Source organism: Ornithorhynchus anatinus, chromosome 21 (genome assembly GCF_004115215.2).
Source record: "Ornithorhynchus anatinus isolate Pmale09 chromosome 21, mOrnAna1.pri.v4, whole genome shotgun sequence".
NCBI classification, from domain to species: domain Eukaryota; kingdom Metazoa; phylum Chordata; class Mammalia; order Monotremata; family Ornithorhynchidae; genus Ornithorhynchus; species Ornithorhynchus anatinus.
Genome location: NC_041748.1, coordinates 21,028,831 through 21,052,533, shown reverse-complemented (window position 1 = coordinate 21,052,533; position 23,703 = coordinate 21,028,831). Strand labels below are relative to the sequence as shown.

Sequence of the window (23,703 nt, the reverse complement as noted above, 5' to 3'; positions counted from 1 at the left end):
GTGTATGCAGAGCACTGTACTAAGCACCAGGGAGAGGACTATATGACAGAGTTGGTAGACGCATTCCCCGCCCACCACGAGCTTACAGTCTCGAGGGGGAGAGGGACATGAGGAGAAATCAAGAAATGACGGGTATGGACATAAGTGGTGTGGGGCTGAGACGGGGGATGAATTAAGGTGCAAGTCGGGGCGACGCAGAAAGGAGTGGGAGAAGAGGAAAGGAGGGCTTAGTCGGGGAAGGCTTCTCGGAGGAGATGGGCCTTCAATAAGGCTTTGAAGGGGGGGAGAGTCATTGCCAACTCGCAGGCCCGGGATCTAGCCGCTAGGCCACTCCTCTCAACCCTCCTCCTGAAGGACCCATCGGCCGCCTCAGCGGGGCCGACGGGTTTCACGCTTCCTCTAGACTGTCAGCTCATTGTGGGCGGGGAGCGTGTCCCTTTCTCCTGTTCTCTCGTCCTCTCCCGAGCGCTCAGTCCAGTGCTCGGCACACAGCCAGCGCTCCACAGACACGATCGACCGAGCGAGTGACGAGGTCGTGTCGCCGCGCGTGCGGCCGCGAGCCCGGCCGGTGACGCGGCCGTTTCCTCTCCCCGCAGCGCACGTCCGTCCTGGATTCCAGCGCCCTGAAGACGCGAGTCCAGCTGAGCAAGAGGAGTCGGCGGCGAGCGCCCACCTCCCACTCGTGCCGTGGGGCCCGGACCCCCGAGGCCGCGGACGGGACGCCCCTGCCCGAGGAGAACGGAAGCTCCTGGATGTTCAGGGATTCCACAGGTACGGAGACCCTCCTGCCATGCGGGATTGTTGCCTGGGGGATACGCAGGGTGGGGGTTTCTGTACATCTGTGGTGTACATGCAATTGGTATCTGTGGTGTGGGTTTTCGTGTGGAACCTGTGTACGCTGGGTGTGTGTCTGTGTGGTATCTGCATATGCCTGGTGTATGTACATGTCATATCTGCAGATGCCTGGTATATTGCATCTGGTATCTACATATGTCTGGTGCATGTCTGTGTGGTATCTGCATATGCCTGGTGCGTGTATATATATGGAATCTGCATACGTCTGATGGGTATGTTCATATGGAATCTGACCTTGGGCAAGTCACTTCACTTCTCTGGACCTCAGTTCCCCCCATCTGTAAAATGGAGATAAAGACTTGCAAGCCCTCCGTGGGACAGGGACTACGTCCAATCCATTTACCTTGTATTCATTCATTCAGTTGTATTGATTGAGCGTCTACTCTGTGCAGAGCACCGTACTAAGCGCTTGGGGGGGGACAATACAACAATAAACAGACACATTCCCTACCTTATATACACCCCAACACTTAGTACAGTGCCTGGCTCATAGTAAGCATTTAAATACCACAATCATTATTATTATTATTATATGTCTGGTTTATATATACATGTGGTATCTGCATATGCCTGGTGTAAATCCATGTGGTATCTGTGTATGCCTGTGTAGCCCTGTGCCGATATCAGGACTAGAACCCAGGTCACCCGATTTCCAGTCCCATGCCCTTTCCGCTGGAGCTGAGCCACCTGGAGAAACGTTGGGTCGGGTAGCAGCCGAGGCACCTCTGCTCTTGAAATGGTATTTGTTAAACGCTTATTATGTGCCAGGCCAAGGTCCGGGGTAGATACTCTGTATTCAGGTTGGACACAGTCCCTATCCCACACAAGTCTTAATCTCTCTTTCCCAGATGAGGTAACTGAGGCCCCAGAAAGATGAAGTGACTTGTCCAAGGTCACACAGCAGACAAGTGGCAGAGCCGGGGTTAGAAGCCAGGTCTTTCTGACTCCCGGGCGCGGGCTGTAGCCACTAGGCCACACTGCTTCTCCAGCCCCATCCACGGATCTGCCACCGTGAGAGAGGAAGCAGCTTGTGGCGAGGAGTTTCTCCTGTGCTCTCATTTCCCAGCGCTTAGCGGAGCATGGCACCCAGGGACTCTCAGCCAGTTCCATTTCTATATTTTTTTCAGTGGTGCTTGTTAAGTGCTTACCAGTCACTGTACTAAGCGCTAGAGTAGATACAAGCTAATCAGGTTGGACACAGTCTGTGTCCCTCATGAGGTACACAGTCTTTATCCCCATTTTGCAGAGGAAGTAACCGAGGCCCGGAAAAGTGAAGTAACTCACCCAAGGTCACACGGCAGGCATGAGGGGGAGCCGGGTTGAGAACCCAGGTCCTTCTGATGCCCGGGCTCAGGCTTTAGCCACACAAGACCACGCTTGCTGCCAGCCAAAGCCATGAGGGTGTACATTGGTGTGGTTGAAACAAGCTGAGACCGAGTTGGGGGGCTATCATTCATTCAGTTGTATTTGAGTGCTTACTGTGTGCAAAGCACTGTAATAAGTGCTTTCAGAAAAGACTCCCTCCTTCTTTAGGTCCTCGCTCTGGGGGAGGTTTCTCCAACCTCTCCCAAGCGCAAAGTACGGCACCCCATTCTCTGCCGTAGCTCAGTTCATATCCCCCGCCCTCAATACACGCACACACAAACCCACACATCTTTACCCCTCCGGGACCTTAAAGGATTCTGGGAAGAAACGTGCCCCATCGCGTCTTTCTGCTTTGTGTCCAGAGGAGAAGTCGCCGGCCCCGAGGGAAGACGGCGACGGCGGCGATGAGGAAGCGAGTCCCCGGTCGGAGAGAGTCCCAGGAGGCCCCGCCCCCCGGCGGCCCGCGTTTCCGGGCATGGACCCGTCCGTGCTGAAGGTGCGTGAGGCCCGTGATCCGGATCCCGGCCGGGCCCTTTAGCACGCGAGGGGCCCCGGCTTCTCCTCCTCCCCACTCCTGCCCTCCATCCTCGACGACTGGTCGCAGGCCTTCTGCCCCGGCAGCACTCATAGTAGTCGCCCACCCGGCCTCTTGCTCACCCTCCCTCCTTTCTGGTGCTCCGACCCCCTTCACATCTGGTGACCAGCACCCTCCTCATCTCCAAAGGCCTCCTGAGAGCCCACCTCCTCCAGTAGGCCTTCCCTGTGTGTTTTCTTTTATATATATAGTTAAAAGGGCAGAGGCTATGCAATTGTAGATTAGAGCTTCTGTATAAATCCCACTGTATTTTATAAACTTTAGTTTATGGTAACACTGCTTTTTATTGATCAAAGGACCTCACTGCTATCTAAAATTTCCATAAAACACCATTAAAAATTCAAATTTGATATGATACTGAACCATAAATCTTCAAGAGTTCAAAGGAACAGTTTTTCTTCTTCTCCCCACACTTTTTCTCTCACATCCCTAACACCCGTTCACTTCACCTGGGGACACAGGCTGGCTCCCCCGTAGCACGTTTGGGTCCATGTCAATTTACTGTCTCTTCCTTCCCGTAATTTATCTTCGGTCTGCCTTCCCCTTCCTCTCCCCGTCAATTGTAAGCTCCTTGAAAGCAGGGATCGTATCCGCTAACGCCAACGTACTCTCCCAAGCGCTCAGAGAAGCGCTCTGTGCACAGCAAGTGCTCAACAAATAATAATAATAATGGTATCTGTTAAGCGCTTACTATGTGCCAAGCACTGTTCTAAGCACTGAGGTAGATACAAGGTTATCAGGTTGTCCCACATGGGGCTCACAGTCTTAATCCCCATTTTATAGATGAGATAACTGAGGCACAGAGAAGTTAACTGAGTTGCTCAAAGTCACTGATGGATTGCTCAGTTGGCTTCTGAGTGCCTACTGATTAGAGTGCTTAGCGTAGTGCTTCGCATAGAGTAAGCACTTAACAGATTCCACACTGATTTATCCCAGTTGTGATGATGATCAGCACTGTCCAGTCCTTGGTCCTGGCTCCGATATCATGGCTCGTGTCCCCTAGTTGACCTGGAACTTCAGAGCCTAAAGTTGCCCATTTTTGCCGGACGATGTTGAGTGTGGCCAAGACGGGAAGATGACCTCCTTTGACACGGTCTCCAGGATGGCTCAGTGTCCCCAGAAGCACTTCCTCCTGCGGGGTCGAAATTGCCCCAGGGATGCCCTAGACCGTCAGCACGCTGTGAGCAGGAACGTTTCTGCCCTTTCTGTTCTGTCAGACTCTCCCAAGGGCTTAGTACAGTGCCAGGCACACAGTAAAAGCACTCAGTAAAGACCAAAGATTGACCCTGGAGCCAGCCACCCTCCAGGCTCTACTCAGACACGGGCGGAACGAGGCTTGTTGACTAGTGGGGAAGAATAGCCCAATCCAAGATTGTGGCCCCGGCTGTTGAGCCATTGGTTTCGCCACCCTCGAGACCAAGGACGTGTCTCCCAGTCAGCGAACGTGCCGCTTCCTCTCACCGTGTCCGTTTGGCTGCCAAAAAATCAGTCACTGGAACGCAGGAAAGGTTTCACAGATCCGTCGATGGCAAGCCCGTGGAGTGCACTCCGAGAACTTAAGAGAATATGGTAATCAGTAGGCCCAGTCCTCGCCCTCAAGGAGCGTACGGCCTGGAATGGGGAGGAAAGCACTGCAATCACTTCTGGGCAGATCATGTCGAATGAGTTTTCCATTCGAGTGAAGTAAAAACGGGCCATGGTTTCATTCATCAATGAATCCTATCTCTTGAGTGGTCACTGTGTGCAGAACACTGTACTAGGCGCTTGGGAGAGGACAATCTAACAATATTAAGAGTTTCTCTCAGAAGGTATCCAGATCTGGTGAGACGCAGTCGTCGTATTCGACCATGTTTCATTCAGTCATATTTATTCAGCGCTTACTGAGTGTAGAGCACTCTACTAAGCGCTTGGGATGGTACCATACAACAATAAACAGACACAGTTCCCGCCCACATTCATTCATTTAATAGTATTTATTGAGCGCTTACTGTGTACAGAGCACTGTACTAAGCGCTCGGAAAGTACAATTCAGCAATCAAGAGAGAATCCCTGCCAGACATCAAAACAAGTAAACAGGCATCTATAGCATCAATAAATGGACTTAGAGTCTAGAATGGTAATAATGTTTATTGGGCACTTTCTGGGAAAGTCCAAAACAAGCGAGTGACCCAAGGAACTTAAACCTCACCTGTGGGGGGATAGGCATAAACCAGTCATCGCAGAGAATAGCCCAACGTCCCATCGGATCGGCGAAGGTATGCGTGGTCAAGGAAAAGAGGAAGAGCCGGCTGTCCCCTCTTCTTTTCAGGCTCAGCTCCGGAAGAGACAAGAGGAAGACGTCCCCGCCGAAGCCACGAGTTCGAAGAAGTGGTCAAAGTCTCCCAAGTCGCCGTTCCATGCCGGGAATCTCGGCAGTAGAGTCCTGCCCCCTGGTGGAGTGAAGGAGGACGGGTGAGGGAGACCGGGACATCGTTATCATTTTCTCATTTTCCTTCTTTTTTTCTTCTTATTTTATTTATTCATTTATTTACTTCTGAGGTATCTGTTAAGCGCTTACTAAGTGTCGGGCACTCTGCCGGTCACTGGATTTCCTCCCTGAACCCAAGTTCTCGCAGGGGCAGATTAGCCTTGTGATCTCCCACTAAGAGCCACGCGTCAAGTGGGACTAATAATCTCTTTGGTTTTAAGTAAGAAGCAGCACGGCCCAGCAGTCGGAGCCCAGATCTAGGAGCCAGAAGGACCTGGGTTCTAATCTCTGCTCTGCCGCTTGTCCGTTGGGCGACCTTGGGCGAGTCACTTCTCTTCTCTGGCCCTCAGTTCCCTCATCTAAAAATTAAGGAAGAAAACCGTGAGCCCCATGTGGGACAGGGACTGTGGCCAATCGAACCATCTTGTATCTACCCCAGCCCGGCAAATAGAAAGCACTTAATAGGTACCATAAAAAGAGTTTAAAAAATGGCTTTGTTTTTCTAGTTCGCAAGACTCATCTCCCCAGTGGCTAAAAGAGCTGAAATCAAAGAAGAGGCAGAGCCAGTATGAGAATCAAGCTTGAAAAGGTACCGTCCAGCTAAATCAGTTGTTCAGGCAGCCAATCGGTAGTGTGTCTGCATTCCTTCATTCGTTCGGTAGTATTTATTGAGTGCTGTGTGCAAAGCACTGTACTAAGCACTTGGGAGAGTATACAGTAACAATAAATGACACATTTCCTGCCCACGGAGAGACGATCTTAAAACATGACAGCAGAAATATAGGATTTCGGGACAATATGTCAGGAAGGGAGGGAGGGCCTGCTGAGAGAATGGGGGTTCCCCTTTTTTGTGGGAGGCGTGGGGAGGCGGGAGAAGCGGTTTAGGCTGAGCGTCTCGTCCCCCCTTGTCCGTGTCCCTTGAGACCTGAAAGAATGCGTCCATCCTTTCCAGCATCGCGGACGGACCGCTATCCTTTCCGGGCAGACCACGATCTAGAAGTCGAACAGAAGCCTTAACTCCACCCGAACCGGAAGTCGGGCCGTTCCCGCTCGCTTCCCACCTCCCCGCGGGTGGGCGGTGCGGCCCCTTCCCCCCGCCCCCCTCCACCGGCAGAAGCGGCCGAAGGATCGGACCCCGGGGAGAAACTCGGTTGGACACCGACTGGGGGAGCCTTTCGGGACCACCCGAGGCGAGGGCCGGCGGCGGGGGGTGGGTCCGATCGAGCCCTCCGGCCCATCCCGTCCAACGTCTCCCTGACTGGGGATGACGTGAGGGGGGCCGGGGGAGACGCTCCGAGGAACGCCTTGGTTGGCGAGCTCTTCGGCGCCTGGGAACGTTCTCTGAGGGGACGTCTCCCCTCGACTCAGTGAGTTCTGGAACGAGCTGAATCGGGCGAGATTTCGTTCCTCTCATCCCCTAGCCCGGTTCCTTTATGGCAACGGCAACTCTCTGAGAAGAAAAGCCGATTAGAGAGCAAAAAGTATTACCGTGAGCCGGCCGGGAAGGAACCGGGATTCCGTAGGTCGGTGTGGCCCGTCTTTCAGGGACGGGGCCCCCGGTGACTAAACCCGCGAGCCCAGCGCACGGAATTGTAAAATGAACAAACGACAGTTTTTGTTTCTTCGGTCGGGTTGTACGCATCGTCGGCGTGTAGTATCGATGCTTCAGTAGCCTTTTTTTCCTTCTTTTTTCACGGGGGATAAAAAGCAATAATTCCAATCGAATCTCTTTAAAACTAGATATACATATCTATTTTTATGTCAGAGGAAGGGGCCGCAGCGCCACGTGGAGCGGGTTGGCTATTTTGTTCGTGTCTCAGGTTGCCCTTCCGCCGCCCTCCCGTTTTGGGGGCTTGCGCTCGTCAGTGTCCGATGAGCTCATTTTATTTTTTATTCTGATTTGTCGGGCCGGCCGGCCGACCGGGACGCGAGAGAGGAACGGACGCGTCACGGAAAACACAGACCGGCGGGAGCCGAAGCGGCCCAGCCCCTGCCTCTGGGGTCGTGGCGGGGTGGCGTCCGCTGTGTTTTGACAGAGACCCGGGCCCTGCTTTCCGCTTGCCGATCAGTGCACCCGCCCCCGCGTCTCAGTAAGTGTTCTTCCGGAACGGCCATCCGGCGATCGCGAGGGATCGGCGTCCGAGAGGCCGACGGCTGCCGAGACCAGGGAAGCAGTACGGAGCCTCGGGCCCGGGACCCCCGAGCCGTGCACTCCCAGCATCCTCCAGGGACGCCGGAGACCCCGACCGCCATCCCCCACCTTCTGCCCGTCCCCCTTCTGGCCTCCGTCCGACCCCGTCCCGATGAGATCCGGCCACCCGCGAGCCGACGCCCCAGTCCCAGTTTGATTCCTTCACCGCCTCCGGCTCACCAGAGGGACTACCCGCCTCTCTGGCCGCCCAGCTCCCAGCTACCCTCCGCGCGCCCGCATCCCGGGGCCAACCCGGTCGGGAAGAAGAATCCAGTCAATGTCCCCGGTAGCCGGGTCGGGGAAAGGGCTCATCGCAACGACCGTCTTCCCGAGAGGAGTCATGGAAAGGGGCGGGGAGACCTGCTCCGCCACTCTCTACCAGCACCTTCCAGAATTGGGGAATCCCTTCTGCCTCCAGATGTTGGAGCGACGCCTTCTCAGCCTCTCGTGGGAGCACCAGCCAGTCGGGTCTCCAGGGAAACGGGGACAGCCATCTCTCCCGGGCCGAGAGTACCGGGATAGAATCCCGGGGGACGGGCTACAGCCGGGGGGAAGACGCGGGCACCCGCATTTCCAGAGAGGCCCCGCCAGCCGATTAGAATCCGATCTGGGGACTTCTGGCATTCCGCCTGGGGTTATTAGGGTCGCCAGTCCATCCCATCGGAGCGTCTCCCGAGACGTCCGTGCATTTCCCCGCTGGTCCCCAGAAGGTGGACATCGTCTCCGCCCACGTGGCCAGCGACCCCAACCTGGACTGATATTTACGGAGAGAAAACCGCACGTGGAACCGTCTGCGGACCTAGAGCACGGACTTCGAGGCATCCGGGCTGTGCGTCGGGGGGCGGGGGAGGATTTAAATTCCTTGGTGGTGATTGTGTGTGAGTGTGTGTGAGCGTGTGTGTACGTGTGTGTGTGTGTGTTACTTTGAGTTCTCTGAAGCTTTGTAAACGATCTCAGTGATTCCTCGAGCGGGCCTCGTCTCCCTCGACCGCTTCCGAGGGGTTTGGAATCGGAGCCTTTCCTGAATCCCTCCAGGATCAGGCGTCCTCCGCCGCGTGGAGCGGTGAGGAGACCGACTCCGCCCCCTTTCCCCTCCCCGGGCGTCCGTGGGCCTCGAGGTCGTTGGGAAGACACGCGAGACCCTTTTGGGTTCCGGAAGGGGGTGCAGCATGCACTGAAAATGAGCGCACAGTATTTCGCCAGTAATGAACAATGTTTTACAATGTCTAATTAAAAAGGAAATCTTTAGAACCAAAGAGAATCGGCCTCCTGTTTATCCCCGGTCTGGGTCCCGTTTGCCATCGCCTCCTGAGGACCGTGGGGGCGGTGACATCTGCCCAAGGCCGTAGAGCAGGCAGGCGGCGGAGCCGAGATTAGAACCCAGGTCCTTCTGACTCCCAGGCCCGAGCTCTAGCCACTAGGCCACCTTAGTCTTTTCGCTCTGCTCTCCCTGTCAACTGCCCGCGCCCCCCCCCCCCCCCCACGTCCTCTGCCTTGTTTCTGTCCCGCAGAACCCGGTGAAAGGGTTAGCCGTTTCGGCTTGGAGGAAGGACCCGGAGTTTAGCTGGCTATTCCATCTGCGTTAGCCACAGGGCCAGTTCTTTCAACTTGCCCGGGCCAGAGTGACAAGAAGTGCCTCGAGCAGAATCTTGCTTCAGTGTCAGGTGACTTCTCGAATTCTTCAAATTGTGAGAGGAAAAAGGTTCCTCCTCAATTGAACCACTCAAGCGTCGTCGTTCGTTCGAGGTGGCGTTTTTTCCTTTCCTCCAGGGTCGATAGCCCGATCCCGGTTTTGAAATCGAGGCATTGGTCTTTGAGGAAGTTTTCCCCCTTCTGCACTCTAAGCCTGTTGTGGGCAGGGAATGTGTTGGTTATATTGTTCTGTCGTGTTCTCCCAGGTGCTTAGTACAGTGCTCTGCACACTGTAAGCACCCAGTAAATACGATCGACTGACAGAATCCCCAGTCGTTAGAGCCTCCTGTGGAACAGGGACTGCGTCCAACCCGATGAACCCCAGGGAAGGAGGATGGCGTAGTAGATGGAGCCCGGGCCTGGGAGTCAGAAGGGCATAGGTTCTAATCCCGCCTCTGCTACTTGTTTGCTGTGTGGCCTTGGGCAAGTCACTTCACTTCTCTGGGCCTCAGTTACCTCAACTGAAAAGAGTATGACCTCCATGTGGGACTTGGACTAGGTCTAACCTGATTAATTTCCCTCTACCCCAGCGCTTAGAACGGTGCTTGGCACGTAAGTGCTTAACAAGTACCATAATGATTAATTATCATTATTATTAGTGGCACCACGCTCTTCCCACTCTTCCCACTCTTCCGGCTCCCTTTTACGGACAGCAGGAGGAGCGTGAAGCCGAGCTAGAAACGATGACTTTCCAAGTCAAGCGGACACGGCTCAACTTTACGGTCCAGCTTGGGCAAGGCTGGGCGCTTGTAGCCAGATCCATTCTGACTCAGGCCACCGGATGACTGGGTCTGAAGGCAGTAGGAAGCAGTGTAGCCTAGTGGAAAGCACACGGGCCCGGAGTCAGAGGACCAGGGTTCTAGTCCCGCGTCTGCCATTTTCCTGCCGTGTGACCTTTGGGCAAACCACTTCACTTCTCTGTGCCTCTGGTTCTTCATTTGAAAAACGGGGATTTTCACATCCTCTTCTCCCTCCTGCTTAGACTGTGAGTCCCATGTGGGACAGGGACTGTGTCCGTCCTGATTACCTCCTATCTACCACCGTAGTCCCCTCTCAGGGTCGCTCCTGCAGAGTTTCCAGACCTCTACCGGTTTCGACTACAAGGAGAGGCTCGTCCATTCCATTCCCAGCTTGGCCAGTGGCCAGCGAGTGGAAGGCAACCTGCTACAAGTCAAAACTCACTCGTGCTGAGCGGCAGCAGCACGGGAGAGAGTCGGGGGCGGAGACTCAAGTTGATTGCGTGGAAGGAGGTGACGGTCAACCACTTCTGTATTTTTACCAAGAAAACTCTCTGGATCCACTACCAGAACGATTGCAGTTGGGGGTGGGGCGTTCTGAGAGAGATTTGTCCGTGGCGTCTCTCTGGGTCCGAGATGATTCGATGGCATAAGACAAGACCACCTTAGTAAATGCTTATCAAATACCGTAATCGTTCATTATTAATTTTACGCCAACCTTCTGGCTTTCAGCCCGAGGGGCATCCCACTTAGGGAAAACCACCATATTGTTTTTTTAATGATATCTGTTAGCGTATTTATCGAGCGCTTACTTTGTGCCTGGCATAAGCACCTCACAAATACCAAAAAGAAAATACTGTAAAAAAAAAAACAAGCGAGGCTCCAGTGCTGTGCTGAACAATCTTCCCAAGTCATATGATGGAGTTCGATCTGGGCACAGGAAGGTAGTTGTGGTTCAGTTGTAATAATACAAAGCACGCCATGGAGCCGGCTTGGTTCCCACAAAAGTAGGCGATGTCATCCTGGTATTTATTGAGTTTCTCCTGAGGCAAAGCACTTGGCATGGCCTAGTGGATATAACCCAGGCCTGGGAGTCAGAAGGACCTGGGTTCTAATCCCGGTTCCACCACATGTCTGCAGTGTGACCTTGGGTGAGTCACTTCACTTCTCTGGGCCTCAGTTCCCTCATCTGTAAAATGGGGATAAGAGTGTGAGCCCCACGTGGGACAGGGACTGTGTCCAACTTGATTAATTTGTATCTACTCCAGCGCTTAGAACAGTGCTTGACACATAGTAAGCGCTTAACAAGTACCATTAGTAGTAGTAGTAGTAATTGCATTTAAGTCATCAGGAAGAAGAGAAGCAGCATGACCTAGTGCAGCATGGCTCAGTGGAAAGAGCCTGGGCTTCGGAGTCAGGGGTCATGGGTTCGACTCCCCCCTCTGCCACTTGTCAGCTGTGTGACTGTGGGCGAGTCACTTAACTTCTCTGTGCCTCAGTTACCTCGTCTGTAAAATGGAGATTAACTGTGAGCCTCACGAGGGACAGCCTGATTACCCTGTATCTCCCCCAGCGCTTAGAACACTGCTGTGCACATAGTAAGCGCTTAACAAATACCGAAATTATTATTATTATTATTAGTGGATAGAAACCGGGCCTGAAAGTCAGAAGGACCTGGATTTTAATCCCAGGCCCGGAGATCTGGGTTGGAGCGGGTACAAAAGGCAGCTTTCTCGATCAGTCTCTGGAGTTCTTTGTGCCTCTGACACAGAGGTCCCTGGCTCTGACGCCGGCACCGGGAGGGTCGGGATTCGGGGCAGGTGGTCTTGGGCTTCTAGAGACGCCGTCCTCCCGATGCGGGGGCCAGACGGGTGTCGGATCGGGTCGGTTTGGGATCACCGGCTCCCCGTTTCCCTCCCCACCCCCGGAATCAAAGAATCACATGCCCGAGTGGCCGGGCTCACTTAGAGAAGCAGCGCGTGGTGTAATGGATAGAGCTCGGGCTTGGGAGGCGGAGGACCCGGGTTCTGATCCCGGCTCCATCTCTTGTCTGCTCTGTGACCTTGGGCGGGTCACCTCACTTCTCCTTACGTCACTTACCTCATCTGTAAAATGGAGATTGAGACCGTGAGCCCTACGTGGGCCAGGGATTGGGTCCGGCCCAATTTGTCTGTATCCACCCCAGCACTTAGTACAGTGCCTGGCACGTAGTAAGTGCTTAAGAAATACTGTAAATATTATGATTATTTTTATGTCATGTCACATCCTGCTTAAATACGATATCGGTATACTCTGTCAGATTATATAGTATTACACATATTTTCTCGCATGTCTGCTGTGGCTGTTCTTCACAGGAGAGAGGGAAAGTTAAGTTCCACTGGAAGGGGAATGAAATTCCATGTCTGGGCAGTGTGTTGGCTAGTGCTTCTTCAGTGTGCTGGCTCTGAGGTGTGGGGAAAAAATTAAGAATCCTGGGTATTATGCTGCTGCACGTTATACCTGTTTCACCGAGCCTTGCGGTGCTGCCGCTCCCAAAACCTAGATTTTTAAAGAACAAAAAGGCAGTATCTTTGCTATGAGACGTCGTCTCTTCTTTGCTGGCTTCCCTGTCTACCCCACAGAGTATTTCATGGACAGATGTGCTTTTGTGTTGTCCAACCGGAGGGTCTCTTATTTGCAGAAAAGCGGTTGAAACTGTGTCTGAGGACCCCAGTGGGCACTACCGTGGCTTTTCCAGGGTATTTTTTGCAAGACGAAGATGCTGGTCCCAAAGAGACAAATGCAGAGTGGCCTAGTGGATGAACCACGGCCCTGGGAGTCAGAAGGACGTGGGTTCTAATTCCACCTCCTCCACTCGTCTGCCGTGTGACGTCGGGCAAGGCATTTCACAACCCCGGGACTCAGTTACCTCATCTGTAAAACGGGGTTAAGATTGGGAGCCCCGTGTGGGACACGGACTGTGTCCAATCCGATTGGCTCAGAGCAGCGTGGCTTAGTGGAAAGAGCCCGGGCTCGGGAGTCACAGGTCGTGGGTTCTAATCCCGGCTCTGCCACTGGTCAGCTGTGTGACTTTGGGCAAGTCACTTAACTTCTCTGTGCCTCAGTTACCTCATCTGTAAAATGGGGATTAAGACTGTGAGCCCCACCTGGGCCAACCCAATAACCTTGTATCTCCTCCAGTGCTTAGAACAGTGCCTGACACATAGCCACTTGTCAGCTGTGTGACTGTGGGCAAGTCACTTAACTTCTCAGTGCCTCAGTTACCTCATCTGTAAAATGGGGATTAAAACTGTGAGCCCCACGTGGGACAACCTGATCACCTTGTATCCCCCAGCGCTTAGAACAGTGCTTTGCACATAGTAAGCGCTTAACAAATACCACCATTTAGTCAGCGCTTAAATACCATCATTATTATTATTATCTATCCCAGCGTTTCTTACAGTGCCTGGTATGTAGTAAGGGCTTAGAAAATACCGTAAAAAAGGGAGCAGTTGCTCCTGAAGCAAGGTGGGAAAGACAGCCTGACCCCCAGGGAGTGTCAACCTGGGAAAGGGAGGAAGTGCCAGCAGCGGGGAGGGCAAGATGGTGGGCAATTTGCCGTTGGACTGGGACCCTCCCCCTCATTTATCACATCTGCTAACTCTCTTGTACTCTTCAAAGTGCTCAGGTCGGTGCCCAGCCCAAAGTGCTCAAAAAATACCCTCGGCTGATTGAGACGACTGGAGCCGGCGCCGTCCCCTCCAAAGCCCACGGGAAGGAGGGACGACCTCCCCCGGGCCACGTGGACTGGAGCATGATGGGAGAATTTCCCTCCCCTGTCATCACTGAGACAGCTGTGCTTGACCCCTGCCACAGAGTCGGCGTCACCGGGACAATCCCTTTAATCAGGGACCCCGGGGGGCCCCGGAGGTCTCCGGGGCCGACGGCCGCCATCCCCTGCCCGTGCTGACCCACGGCTCCCATTGATGGCTGGGCCCCGGCGGAGGGGAGGGGCGGTGGGTGGCCGAGGCCCCCGGGGTTCCGCCGCCTCCCCGGCCCCCTGCCCTATTGAAGTGAAGTGGGACGGACGGAATCCAGGAGGCAGAGCTGCTGCCTCAGCGCCAGCAAAAGTGCTGGCCTGGCCGGGCGACGGGACATAAATAGTTGCCCGGGCTGGGCCCGGGGCCAGCGCTGTGGACATCCTGCCCTCCTGCTCCGCCCAGGGACAAGGCATCGCAGAGCCAGGTACCTTCTCTGAGAGGCTCCGACTTGGGGGGGGGGGGGGGCTTCGATTGGGCGGGGGTGGCCTGCACCACTCTCCTGCCCTCGGGGTCTCCCACTGGACCGGCTCCATCTTGGGAAGTCTTTGATTGGGTGGGAGTGGGCCGCACCTCAACCCTGACCCTGGGGTCTCTTGCTCCAACTTGGGGGGAGTCTTCGATTGGTTGGAGGCAGGCTGGACCATTCGTTCATTCAGTCAGTTGTATTAAGTGCTTACTGTGTGCAGAGCATTGTACTAAGCACTTGGGAAAGGATAATAGAACAATAAACAGACACATTCCCAGCCCACAGCGAGCTTACGGTCTAGAGGGGGAGGGTCTCCCACTGGGTTTACTCCATTTTGGAGGCTGGTCTTTGGGCTGGGGCCAACCAACCCTGGCTCAGGGATCTCCCACCGGGTTTAGGCTTTATATTGTGCTATCCCAAGCGTTTAGTACAGTGCTTGCACCCCGTAGGTGCTCAACACATACCATTAATCGATTGATTCCCAGGGGAGCGGGAAGCTCTGCACTCATTCTGGTTGTGGGGCAGGGGGTGGGGGGAGTGCCCCCCACTGGGTGGTGGGGAGGAGACTGACCTCCGGGGGGGCGGTCAGCCCCCACAAGAATAAGTTCCATTTTGGGAGACGCCAACTGCCTCTAGCACCCAAACCCTCCCGAATATGGGGGAGGGAAGAGGCTGACCCCTCGGGGTGGGCTGGGTTGGTGGGATGGCACCCCATTCCGGACCCCTACCCCTCGGTCACTGACGTAGCTTCTCTCCCCTGGATTGGACACAGAATCTGCGCGGAGATGACGGAACAGCAGAGCGTCCCGCAGCAGGCTGCTGCCGGCAAGGCCCATGGAGGTCTAGGGGGCAGCTTCAAGGTGGGCTCGCCTGGGGCCCCACCCTGGGGGGGCCGGGGGTGTGGGGACGGCGGCCGGGGGTGTGAGCGTTCAGTGCTCCACCCTTTCTCCCTCCAGTTCAGAAAGGGTGTTGGACTCTCCTGAGCACTTAGTACAGTAGGAGGGCAGTGATCATGTCTCCCAGCACTCTCGTATTCTCCCAAGTGCTTAGTTCAGTGCTGTGCCCACAGTAGGAGCTCAGTCTATACCATTGATTTGTTGGTCTTCTCGCAGAGGAACCTGAACTTCTTTTGCACCAGTATGGGGAGCCAGAGCCCCTACGCTCGCAACCTCAGCCCCGGGGTCCCCCACCCTCCAGGGAGAAGCCGATGGGCTTCGGAGCATTGGCCCCATTCAAAGGGGAGGCGGCACGGCCTCGTGGCAAGAACGTCGGCCGGTGACAGTCGGGGCCGTGGGTTCGAGAGTTCTAGTCCCGGCTCTACCCTCTGACCTGCTGTGTGACCTAGGGCGAGGCACTTAACCTCTCTGGGTCTCAGTTTCTTCCAGATAAATGGAGATCAGATCCCTGCTTTCCCTCTCTCTTTTTTTATGGCATTTGTTAAGCACTTATTATGTGTCAGGCACTGTACTAAGCAAATGGGGGAGATACAAGATAATCAGGTCGGACAGTGTCCCTGTCCCGTATGGGGCTCACAGTCTTCATCCCCATTTATAGATGGGGTCCCTGAGACAGAGAAGTGAGGTGACTTGCCTAAGCTCACACAGCAGAAGCGTATCGGAGCCAGGCCCTCTGACTCCCAGGCCCAGGGTCTTTTCACTAGCCCACGCTGATCTCACTTAGACTCTGAGCTCCAAGAGGGACTGGGACTGATGTGTCTGATCGGATTTATCAATCAATCAGGGATTTATTAAGCATTGACTGTGTGCAGAGCACTGAAGTTAGTGCTTGGAAGAGGGCAGTATAGCAGCACATTACCTGCCCGCAACAAGTTTACAGTCTAGATAATTATCTATCCCAGTTCTCAAAGCAGTGTTTAGCACCAGTAGACACTTTAATTCCCCTCTCAGGGTGGCACCTGGAGAGTTTCCGGTCCTCCACCAGTCTCGGCTGCGGGAGGAGAGTCAAGCAGAGGCCTGTCCATTCCATTCCTAGCTTGGCTAGTAAGTGGAAGGCCGTCTGCCACAAATTCACCTGTGCTGGACAGCAGCGGCATGGAAGAGAGTCAAGGGCAGAGACTCCAGTTCATTTATTCATTCGATCATATTTATTAAGCGTTTACTGTGTGCAGAGCACTGTACTAAACACTTGGAAAGGACAATTCAGCAACGAATAGAGACAATACCTGCCCAACATCGGGCTCACAATCTAGTTTACCGTGCGGAAGAAGGCAGTGGTAAACCGCTTTCATATTTTTACCAAGAAAACTGTACAAGAACGATTACAGATGGAGAGCAGGGTGCTCAGAGAGGGATGTGTCTGTGGTGTTGCCATAGGTTGGAAATGACTTGATGGCCTAAGACAAGACAAGGCACTTTAATAAATGCCGTAATTAGCGAAAGAGGGACAACCGAGGAGGTGGCACTGCACGTATCTGAATCAGCCAATCTCAGGCAGTAAAAATAATAATAATAATTTTGATACTTGTTAAGCGCTTACTGTATGCCAAGCACTGTTCTAAGCACTGAGGTGAAGACAAGCTAGTCAGATGGGATTCAGTGTCTGTCCCACATGGAGCTCAAAATCTTAATCCCCATTTTACAGACGAGGTAACCGAGGCCCAAAGAAGTGAAGCGACTTGCCCAAGGTCACACAGCAGACACGGTAGAGTCGGGATGAAAACCCAGGGCCTTCTGACTCGCAGGCCCGGGCTCCATCCCCTCAGCCATGCTGCTTCTCTACAGTATAGTTGGACTAGTTGACTTCACTTCCCAATCTGATTTTAACGGGGAGTGGCAGGGGGACGTCGAGCTCAGCATCCCGGGCTTCCGGGTGACTCCGTGTCCGCACCCCGCCTCAGATCACGGTGTTCGAGCTGGAGAATTTCCAGGGGAAGCGGTACGACCTGACCCGGGAGTGCCCCAACTTGACGGAGGACCGGCTGGAGAAGGTGGGCTCCATCCAGGTGGAGCAGGGGCCGTGAGTACCGGGCCCGGAGGACCGGAGGGAGGACCAGAGGGGGGACCGCTCAGTCCCGATCCAGCTCCTCCCCGCTGCAGAAGCCCCCTGGGGCCGAGCGGGAGGGGAGGGTGACGCTGGAGGAGACTCGCCAGGGAGGAGGGGTTGTTGCCAGGGAGGAAGGCATTGCCGTAAGTTGCCCCAGAGATGCTCTCCCCGCCGCTCCGCCCCACACCGTGATCTCCATGGCAGCCAGCACACTCCCCGGCTCCCCTGGTGCTCCAGGCCCAGCCTCTGGGAAGGAAGTGGTTAGCAGCAGCCCCAGGGCTTCCCTTCCCCCCACCAAGCAGTGACTCCCTTGTCAGAAAGAGGAAGATGAGTGTTTGAAAAGGGCAAAGGTCGAGTTTCCCTGGGTTATCGGAAAGCAGCGTGGCTCAGTGGAAAGAGCACGGGCTTTGGAGTCAGAGGTCATGAGTTCAAATCCCGGCTCGGCCACTTGTCAGCTGTGTGACTGTGGGCAAGTCACTTAACTTCTCTGGGCCTCAGTTACCTCATCTGTAAAATGGGGATTAAGACTGTGAGCCCCCATGTGGGACAACCTGATTCCCCTATGTCTACCCCAGCGCTTAGAACAGTGCTCGGCACATAGTAAGCGCTTAACAAATACCAACATTATTATTATTATTATTACCTGTGGCCCCCTTCCCAAGCTTCAGCCTCTCCCCTCAGTGGCCCCAGAGTAGCCCCCAGTTGAGGGAAGCATCACGGTCGAGTGGAAAGCCCGGGCCTGGGAGTCGGAAGACCTGGCTTCGAATCATGGCTCTGCCACTCGTCTACGCGTGCGACCTCGGACAAGTCGCTTCGCTTCTCTGGGCCTCGGTTCCCTTATCTGTAAAATGGGGGTTCAGTATCTCCCTCCTACTTCGACTGTGAGCCCCATGTGGGACAGGGACTGAATGGGACCTGAACAGCTTATGTCTACTCCAGCGTTTAGTATAGTGCGAGGGATAGAGTAAGCGCTTAACAAGTACTATTAAAAAAAAAAAAAGCTGGACCATCAGCTCCCTGAGGGCAGAAATAACGAGGACACCACTGTGCCCTCCCAGGCCCTTAGTACAGGGCTCTGCCCCCAGGAGGTGCCCAATGCATACTCTTGATTGATCCATCGATCGATTACCACTTGCCGTTCTCGTCGGCAGGTGGTTGGGGTTTGAGTGCCACGACTTCCGAGGAGAACGATTTGTCCTCGAGAAGGGAGACTACCCACGCTGGGATGCCTGGTCCAACAGCCATCGCAGCGACAGTCTCCTGTCCCTGAGGCCTCTGCACGTGGTGAGTAGCGAGGATCGAAGATGACAACGATTTAGTACCGCCTCCAGTTTCCTGGGAGCGAGGGGGAGGAGAGAAAGAGAGCAGCGGCGGTTTGAGGGAGATGAATGAAGGGAGGCCTGATGGAGGAAGGAAAGAAAGCAATGTTGCCTAGTGGAAAGATCATGGGCCTGGAAGTCAGAGGATCCGGGTTGTCCACTGAGTGACTTGGGGCTGGTCACTTTGTTTCTCTGGTCCTCAGTTCCTCATCGGAAAAATGGGGATTAAGACGGTGAGCCCCAGGTGGGCCATGAATCCAACCTGATTAACTTGTAGCTACCCCAGTGCTCGGTACAGTGCCGGGCAGTAGTACGAGCTTAACAAATAGAGAGTGAGAGACAGAGACAGAGAGATGGAGGAAGCAAGAGGAGACACCTGGCACATAGGAAGTGCTTCACAAATACCATAAGAGAGAGAGAGATGGAAGAAGCAAGAGGAGGAGGGAAGGAAGGAGGAAGGGAAGGCAGAGCGGAGACTTCAGAGAACTTCTGCTGGGCCTCAGGGAGTTACCCGGAGGATGGCGGGGGAGGCCCCAAGTTGGGCCCCCTTTCTGCTCCCGGGCGGGGGCGCCGGGGTGACCGCCGTCCTCCCCGCCCCAGGACGGGCCCGACCACAAGCTGCACCTGTTCGAGAACCCCGGCTTCGGCGGCCGCAAGATGGAGATCGTGGACGACGACGTCCCGAGCCTGTGGGCCCACGGCTTCCAGGACCGCGTGGCCAGCGTCCGAGCCCTCAACGGAACGTAAGTTCCCGCTCCTCGGACCCGTCCTCCCCCAGCCCCCGACTCGGGCCAGTGGGCGCTGCTCGGAATCGGTCCCTTTTCCACCGACCGCTGCCTCCTGGCTCTGCACGGGCGCCGTCTACGGGGTGACCCGTCCCCCGCAGGTAGCCCCGGCCGTCCAGCTTTAGCATCGGCGTCTTCTTGGGCGGCTTCAGCTATTCCCCTCGCCAGTCACGAGTTAGGGCTTTCTGCGTGCTCTGCCCTGAGGTAGGCGAGAGGTCAGAGGATTGGACACCGTCCCCGCCCTTCATGGAGTTCAAGGTCTGAGCGGGACAGTGGGTGTCTTATCCCCATTTTACAGATGAGGAAACCGAGGCCCAGAGAGGTTCAGCAACTTCCCTCAGGCAGCACACCGTGCAAGTGGCCGAGCTGGGATTCGAACCCGGGTCCGCCATGCCCGTGCCGCCTCCCTCGGGCTCCGGGGCTATCTGGGGGTTCCACGCTCTGGGCAGCTCCAAGTCCTCCCGGCTATCCCGGGGCCGGGATCCCGAGAAGCAGCACGGCCTGGCGGGCAGGGCCCAGGCCTGGATGGCAGGGGAGCCGGGTTCTAATGCCACTCCACCACTCGCTTGCTGCGTGACCTTGGGCAGATCACTTCACTTCTCTGGGCCTCAGTTCCCTCACCCCTAAAATGGAGATTCTACACCTTTTCTCCATCCTACTTAGGCTGTAAACCCCATGTGGGATCTGATTATCCTCTACCTACCCCAGCGTTTAGTATAATCAATCAGGGCTATTTATTGAGTGCTTATTATGTGCACAGCACTATGCTAAGCACTTGGAAGAGTCCAGTCCAATAGAATTAGCAGACACGTCTCCTGCTCGTACCAAGCCGACAGTCTAGAGGGGGAGTATAGTGCTTGGCACATAGTAAGCGCTCAACAAATAAGACCATTATTATCATCAGCAGCCAGTCATATTTATTGAGCGCTTACTGTGTGCACAGCACTCTACTAAGCGCTTGGGAGAGTGCAGTATAACAATTCATTCAGCTGTATTTACTGAGCACTTATGGTGTGCAGAGCATTGTACTGAATGCTTGGGAGAGCACAATAGAACAAGCAGCAGCACGGCGTAGTGGATAGAGCCTGGGCCTGGGAGTCAGAAGGTCATGGGTTCTAATTCCAGCTCCACCACTTGTCTGCTGTGTGACCCTGGGCGAGTCATTTCACCACTCCGTGCCTCAGCACCTCTGTAAAGCAGGGATTGAGACTGCGAGCTCTACGTGGCACAGGGTTGGGTCCAACCCGATTGGCTTGTATCCACCCCAGCACTTAGTACAGTGCCTGGCACACAGGAAGCGCTTTACAAGTACAATTATTATTATTATAACCGACTCATCCCTCGGCCACAACGAGCTCCCAGTCTAGAGGGGAAGACGGACGTCGACAAATAAAGGAGAGATGTGATCGCCTCAGGGTCGGTCCCTGCCTCCGGGCCTGGGGGAGGGCGGCTTGCTGAGCCCCCCGCCCCCGGGAGCCCTGAGCCTCACTTCTGGTCCCCGCCCCCGACAGCTGGGTGGGCTACGAGTACCCCGGCTACCGCGGACGCCAGTTCGTCTTCGAGAAGGGCGAGTACGGGCACTGGAACGAGTGGGGGGCCGGTCAGCCTCTGGTGCAGTCCGTCCGACGCGTCCGAGACCAGAAGTGGCACCGGAGAGGCTGCTATCCCAGCAGCTGAAGGAAGGCCCGGCTCCCCCGCCCGGCCCCTTCCCCGCCCGCCCGGCCCTCCAAGAAGAGGAAGCTCAAGGGGTCCTAGTGGCTTCCTGCGCTCTGCGACCTTCCTCAATAAAGCCCCGGGGCCCAAGCCCCCTCCCTACCCTCCCTGGCGTGGCTCGCTCTGTGGGACCCGGGCAGGGGGGCCGCGGGGGCTGGAGGTCGAGCTCACCGTGGTGTTTGTTGAGCACCTTCTGTGTGCGGAGGACTGTACTGAGCGCTTGGGAGGGGACAGAACAACAGAATAGGCAGACGCGTTCCCTGCGCGTAGCGAGCGAGGAACTAACGGTCTTCTCACGGTAGAGTTGGTAGGCGTAATCCTTGCCCTCGATCGGTCAATCAATGCTATTAAGCGCTTACTATGTGCAGAGCACTGTACTGAGCGCTTGAAAGAGGACAAGAGAACAGAATAGGCAGACGTTTTCCCTGCCCATAATGAGCAAGGAACTAACGGTCTTCTCACAGTAGAGTTGGTAGGCGTAATCCTTGCCCTCAATCTATCAATCGATGGTATTTATTAAGCACTTACTATGTTCAGAGCACTGTACTGAGCGCTTGGGAGCGGACAAGAGAACAGAATAGGCAGAAGCGTTTCCTGCCAGTAATAAGCAAGGAACTAACAGTGTACGCACACTAGAGTTGGTAGACACTGTCTTTCCCTCTATTGATCAAACACTGGCATTTATTGAGCGCTTACTATGTGCAGAGCACTGTACTGAGAGCTTGGGAGAGGACACGAGAAGAGAATAGGCAGATGTTTCCTGCCCATAATGAGCAAGTAGCTAACAGGCTACTCACATTAGAGTTGGTAGATACGATCCTTGCCCTCAATTGATCACTTAATCAGTGGTATTTATTGAGCGCAAACTATGTGCAGAGCACTGTACTGAGCTCTTGGGAGACTGCAATGCAACAGACACATTCCCTGCCTATAATGAGCAAGGAACTAACAGTCTACTCACAGTAGGGTTGGTAGACACTGTCTTTCCCTCTATTGATCAATCAGTGGTATTTATTGAGCGCTTACTATGTGCAGAGCTCTGTACTGAGCTCTGGGGAGATGACAAGAGAAGAGAATAGGCAGATGTGTACCCTGCCTGTAACGAGCAAAGGAACTGACAGTCTACTAAGAGTGGAATCACTCGACATGATCCTCGCTCTCCATCTGGCGTCGTTCTGGTTCTGGATCCAGAGAGTTTTCTTGGTCAAAATCCGGAAGTGGTTTAGCATCGCCTCCTTCCGCACGGTAAACTTGGGTCTCGGCCCTCGACTCTCTCCCGTGCTGCTGCTGCCCAGGGGACTTGTAGCAAATTAGCCTTCCCCTCGCTAGCTACCGGCCAAACTAGGAATGGAATGGACGGGCCTCTGCCTGACTCTCCCTCCCGAAATCAAGACTGGTAGAGTACCGGAAACTCTCCAGGTGCCACCCTGAGAGGGGAAAGTGGCCCTGGTCCTTGTGAAAAGGAAGAAAATTGGGTGAGAACCATCAGGCAGCTCCTCGAGGCCTGAAGGACCCAATTCACTGGTTCCCCCACTGAGTCTCCTGCTGGCTACAGGGCCTGAACTCCAGGCTCACACCGGGCCTCAAATGGGATCTCACGCTGGTTTTCATACTCACTTCACACTGGGTCTCACAGTCGTTTTCATACTCACTAATAATAATGATAATGATGACGATGGTATTTGTTAAGCACTTATTATATGCCAGGCACTGGACTAAGCACTGAATCTCACATTGGTTTTCACACTCGTCTCACGCTGGGTCTCAAACACTGGATCTCACACTGCCTTTCCCAGTTGTTTCACACTGAGTTTCCCGCTGGTTTTCCCACTCATCTCACACGGTCTCAGGCTGGTTTTCACACTGGTCTCAGATTGGGTCTCACGCTCCTCTCGAGTCAGGTCTCACCTTGGTTCTTCACACTTGTCTCTAGGAATCAGACATCAGGCCTACTTCACCCACTTCAAGTTTATCCTTGTGTTCTTTAGCTCTGCCCTTTCCGCTGCCTGGCAAAATCATTTTTCCCATGCCCATGTCTCCCTTATCCTAAAAAACCCTCCCTGGATCCCACGATAAAACAATAAACAGACACATACCCTGCCCATAACGAGCTTACAGTGTGGAGTCCTTTTGGGATTAGCTTCCCGAAGGGGACCCAGGGGACACAACTCGTTGTGGTCAGGGATTGTGTCAACCAATTCTGTTAGACTGTTTATATTGTACTCTCCCAAACACTTAGTACAGTGCTTTGCATGCAGTAAGCACTTAATAAACTCTCAGAGAAGCATCGTGGTCTAGTGGGTAAAAGCACGGGCCTGGGAGTTCCGGCTCTGCCACCTGTCCCACTGTGTGACCTTGGGCAAGTCACTTCTCTGGGACTGTTCCCTCATCTGTAAAATGAGGATTAAGGCTGTGAGCCTAATGTGGAACGCGGACTGTGTCCAATCTGATTAACCTGTTTCTACCCGAGCGCTGAGTACAGTGCCTGGCACATAGTAAGTGCTTAACAGATACCATAAAAATAAAATAAAATCAATACGATTGATCGATTGATTTCTTGGGACAGGTTTCATTGATTTGCTTGTTTTGGCCGAGAAGTTTGAGGTAAGCTTGCTGCAGGGGGTTGGCTCGAATGGGGGCAAGTGAAGGTGAGGTGGTGTGCTGATGGGTGGCGGGGGGGGCCTCCCAGCCGCTCCCCCTCTGAATGACCATGTG

At 54.5% G+C, this 23,703-nt stretch overlaps 2 protein-coding genes across 5 annotated transcripts in view; both read left to right on the top strand.

The window, feature by feature from the left end:
* The window catches only part of KIAA1671 (KIAA1671 ortholog), a 96,242-nt gene extending 87,513 nt beyond the window's left edge, over positions 1-8,729 (top strand). For all 4 annotated transcript variants that reach the window (XM_007665515.4, XM_029048820.2, XM_039915137.1 and 1 more), the window contains 5 exons: positions 597-771; positions 2,583-2,716; positions 5,124-5,266; positions 5,789-5,871; positions 6,235-8,729. In XM_007665515.4, the coding sequence (XP_007663705.2) occupies positions 597-771; positions 2,583-2,716; positions 5,124-5,266; positions 5,789-5,867 (531 nt within the window). In that variant the 3' untranslated portion in view covers positions 5,868-5,871; positions 6,235-8,729. The remainder of the gene's footprint in view (positions 1-596; positions 772-2,582; positions 2,717-5,123; positions 5,267-5,788; positions 5,872-6,234) is intronic.
* Positions 8,730-14,943: 6,214 nt separating this feature from the next.
* Positions 14,944-20,971, top strand: CRYBB3 (crystallin beta B3). The gene is made up of 5 exons (XM_029049483.2): positions 14,944-15,028; positions 17,026-17,144; positions 18,323-18,455; positions 19,091-19,233; positions 20,787-20,971. Exons 1-5 carry the CDS (start codon positions 14,954-14,956, stop codon positions 20,950-20,952), a joined length of 636 nt encoding a protein of 211 aa, XP_028905316.1. The 5' UTR covers positions 14,944-14,953; the 3' UTR covers positions 20,953-20,971.
* Positions 20,972-23,703: the final 2,732 nt, after the last annotated feature.

Bases quoted from the DNA above. Each gene is read 5' to 3' on its own strand.
- CRYBB3 (XM_029049483.2), top strand. From the start codon at position 14,954: ATGACGGAACAGCAGAGCGTCCCGCAGCAGGCTGCTGCCGGCAAGGCC. The intron at 15,029-17,025 runs GTGGGCTCGCCT...ACCCCGCCTCAG, and splicing joins GTCTAGGGGGCAGCTTCAAG to ATCACGGTGTTCGAGCTGGA. The intron at 17,145-18,322 runs GTGAGTACCGGG...TCTCGTCGGCAG, and splicing joins ATCCAGGTGGAGCAGGGGCC to GTGGTTGGGGTTTGAGTGCC.